The sequence below is a fragment of the Priapulus caudatus genome, unplaced genomic scaffold, assembly GCF_000485595.1.
Source record: "Priapulus caudatus unplaced genomic scaffold, Priapulus_caudatus-5.0.1 Scaffold605, whole genome shotgun sequence".
Taxonomy (NCBI): Eukaryota; Metazoa; Priapulida; class Priapulimorpha; order Priapulimorphida; family Priapulidae; genus Priapulus; species Priapulus caudatus.
Window position 1 is genome coordinate 175420 of NW_014577666.1, and position 3940 is coordinate 179359.

Below are 3940 nucleotides of genomic sequence, written 5' to 3' on the forward strand. Positions count from 1 at the left end.
TGCACGCGGGTACACGCTGGTACACGCACGTACACGCGGGTACACGCACGTGCACGCGGGTACACGCACGTGCACGCGGGTACACGCAGATACACGCACGTACACGCGGGTACACGCAGATACACGCACGTACACGCGGGTACACGCACGTGCACGCGGGTACACGCACGTACACGCGGGTACACGCAGATACACGCACGTACGCGCACGCGGGTACACGCACGTGCACGCGGGTACACGCACGTACACGCGGGTACACGCAGATACACGCACGTACACGCGGGTACACGCACGTGCACGCACGCACGTACACGCACGATGCGTTGTTCGTTTTCGTGCGATGACTCCAGGTCATGAATAACCAGGGTACGTTCCGGTATACCGGACTGTACCCAGGGTACGTTCCGGCAGTACCCTGGGAGTGGGGGACATAGACCCTATGAGCCATATAGGCTGTTATATATACGGTTATGTCTGCCAGTTATGTCTTGGCATTATTGGACTACTCACTACTGGCACATGTTAGTATTGTTACTACTATTACTAATACTATTAGCTGAAATTATATACTGACATACTAAGACTGGTACTGGTACTGGTAGTAAATACAATTTGTGCTTTTTAACATATTTTTATTATTGAATCGGCACCACTGCCGCACCAGAGTGCTATTGAGAAAAGTAGCAGGGCAGAGCTGTCCACATTTGCACATGTCGCACATTTGCGAAAATGCATTGTGGTCAGCGCTTCTATCCATATATGAACCACGTACCCTACTCTGTTGGGGTATAGCATATGGTATCTATGCCAACTAGATATGCCATCATTGAATCATATACTATTACCATAGAGTAAGAATATTTTAGTCTGTGGTAATAAGATTAATGGCAATAAATGAATTGGTCAAAATACAATTGCAGCCTTGCTCAAACACTGTTTCCCATAACTTTCATACGCGACAAGTAATAAAGCGTAGGTAAAGCTGCTTAGAGTTGCACAATAATTGCACAGGTGCGAAGGCGAAGGTGTGAATAGCCAGAAAATCAGTTAGGAAGTTGTACATTTCAGACTAATTTATTAATGTCCAGTTTTTACCTTTCTGACTTGCCATGCATGCACTAACATGTCAAATACAAATTAATACTACGTACTTGATGCCATTTCAAGGAAGGTGGGCCGTTACATTGTTGGTAGACTTGTTGGATTGACAGACGTGCTACATGCTGTTTTACAAGCTGTATATCTAACCATGTCATATCATCGATTTAGAACAGAAAAAACACCCAGTGCTCGTCGCTCGACAGTCTATATTCTAAATCTATAATTATGGTCATACAAGATTAAATAACCCACACTTAGAATCTCTGTATGGTTCGTTTATAGATTGTAATCTGACATGGTGATGGTTCATATATATAGTGGTGATGATTGCAACTATAATATACAGTCAAACTTGGCTATCACGGCCATTCACTGGAAACACTAAAAATGGCCTTTATAGACAGGTGACCATGTTATGGAGATGATATCACAATTAGTTTGAATGTGTACCAATTACTATCACAAACAAATAACGATAAAAAGGCACTGAGTGCAAAGGAATTCCGATGAAATTTCATTAAAATTAGAAACCATTTTATTTTCTGCATAACAGCTATAAATATTCATTTCCCAGAGTAATACACTAAAAATGTTACAAAAATGTATGTTTTATGTATTTACATGTATATATATGAAATTCAAAAAATATCGATACTGATATACAGCCAAACACGTATACAAGTAACACTCGGGGAAATCACAATTGCACTTCAGTTGATACACCTTATGTATGTAAAATCGTATAAAGTGATCACTATATATAAAAGAATTGGTTGGTGACTACATTGATTATACAGTATACGTTGTACAAAACACTATAAACAGACTTGAACTGTACTTGCTATACACAGCAAATTGGTAAGTAAATTACACATATTAAACAGTATATACCTGCCCATCAAATATCAACTTGTAGAAACTTTGTCTTCACAATCACCTTGCCACCCTCAGTACCATCCAAAGACATCCTAAATAACAAACAGGAAAGCTTTCATAAACGTAGAGGTAGGCTTGTCAGTGTAGGTAGTACTAGGTACCATAATAGGTGAAAGAGAGTAGAGAAACATTAAGACTTTGGTAGTAAACAGATTTCGTATTTATTTAGCATTATATTTTATTGAAACGCTCCAAGTGACTGTGGCTTAGAGAGATACGCAATTACAACTTGTTATACTATTAGGCCTACTATCACAGGCACTTCGGACAGAGTTAGTAAAAACTGAAAATAATATGAACGCACATTCACAAATACTACCGTACCTCTCAATTACAGTTCCAATACTAATACTTAGTAATAGTAGTAATAGTAATACTAATAGTACTAATACTATACTAACTTACATAACGCGACAGCCGGTATACCGGCGTACGTAAATTAGGTTACTTACAGATTTAAAACTCAGCAGATCATCCAGGCCAGTGATATCGCCTATTTCTGGGTGCAAGAGATCCATATCGAAAGCTTCCATAGCCATATCTTCACCAACAATTCTAAAATATCATGTACTTACAAAATCACGTAAACATGTACCACACGTCCGCCTCACGGTAGCGAACATGTGTCAAAACGACAACCGATCACGTGGGAACATGCACCGACTACCGCCTTGCACAACCTCCGAGAGAAAACGTAACACTAACGCATTAATGGTATGTTACCGTATGTTATCATCAAATCTAATTCTATTAGAAAGTGAACTACACCAGAAAGTGCAAAACAATTTTTGCAGGCGCGAATGTACTTTATTATGAGAAAGCTATTAAAACGACACACGCAATGTCTGGCGCAGTGATACCGGGGTTGCCCACACGTGGACCAATCATTTTCCGGCGTAAAATATAGTACCGGCTGTAAACATTGACATTGTATTGGTCACTAAGAAGTAAGAACCTTGTATCAGGGGTTATAACTTAATAATGACAAACAATTGTCATTATTAACCCCTTATTGTATGAGAGTATACAATGCCATTATATATATTATGTTTTGGCTTGTATGTATACATCATGATGTCAGAATGATTGCTCCAAGGTTTTAGGTAGCGTCTGGCTGAGAGGCTCTATGTCCCCCAGGGTACTACCGGAACGTACCCTGGGTACGGTCCGGTATACCGGAACGTACCCTGGTACTATCTAATATGCCGGACCGTACCTCGCCTACTCCACTAACGAGTCTAGTATAGGGGGTCGCCTACGCCATAGATGCCTACGCCTACTCCCAGGCGCGCCGGAAGCAGTTTTGGATTGGGGGGGGGGGCAAAGACCTAAGGGGCTCACGATTTTTTTTTATCGTGTGTGCGTGAGCGCGTGTGTGTGTGAGTATGGGGCGCCGTTTGGGACATGANTAAGCACATCACCAGTCGAAAATATTTTCCAGGAAGTTTCACACAATTTGATGTTTTCTATAAATAAACAAAAAACAATGCTAGATATTTATGTGGCGCAACATTGTATATTGCAAACACAGCTTTTTTGTTTACAAATGATACCATATTTAACTATGATACACACTACACCCGTATATGTAATGCTACAGCTATTACACAGCGTTTAAAACGTAACTTCTTTAAACACTTTTCAAATTGTCAACTTGTGTACTTTAGGCACATCATTTCAGTACTAAAATATTACCATAACTATATTTTATGCTAAATAATCAAAGTTACAATATCAAGAGATGTAAAGATCTCAATAAAAAAACATCCAGAGATGTAAAATGAATAAGCCACAAATATCTACAAATTTGCGTGATGCACACAATATATATAGTCTATTACTCCCACGATAGCATACAGGATAGCATGTAGATACTCACCTGTAGTAGTATTAGTATTACAAC

General features: G+C 39.8%; 2 protein-coding genes across 2 annotated transcripts in view; both read right to left on the bottom strand.

The window, feature by feature from the left end:
- LOC106812072 (cyclic AMP-responsive element-binding protein 3-like protein 2) overlaps positions 1 to 2686 on the bottom strand; it is a 32039-nt gene extending 29353 nt beyond the window's left edge. The window contains exon 1 of the mRNA XM_014815841.1: positions 2490 to 2686. The gene's annotated coding sequence lies outside the window, so the exon portion shown is untranslated. The remainder of the gene's footprint in view (positions 1 to 2489) is intronic.
- LOC106812061 (molybdate-anion transporter-like) overlaps positions 1 to 3940 on the bottom strand; it is a 25979-nt gene that overhangs the window by 13151 nt on the left and 8888 nt on the right. Inside the window, exon 12 of the mRNA XM_014815825.1 lies at positions 2490 to 2592. Within this exon, the coding sequence (XP_014671311.1) occupies positions 2490 to 2592 (103 nt within the window). The remainder of the gene's footprint in view (positions 1 to 2489; positions 2593 to 3940) is intronic.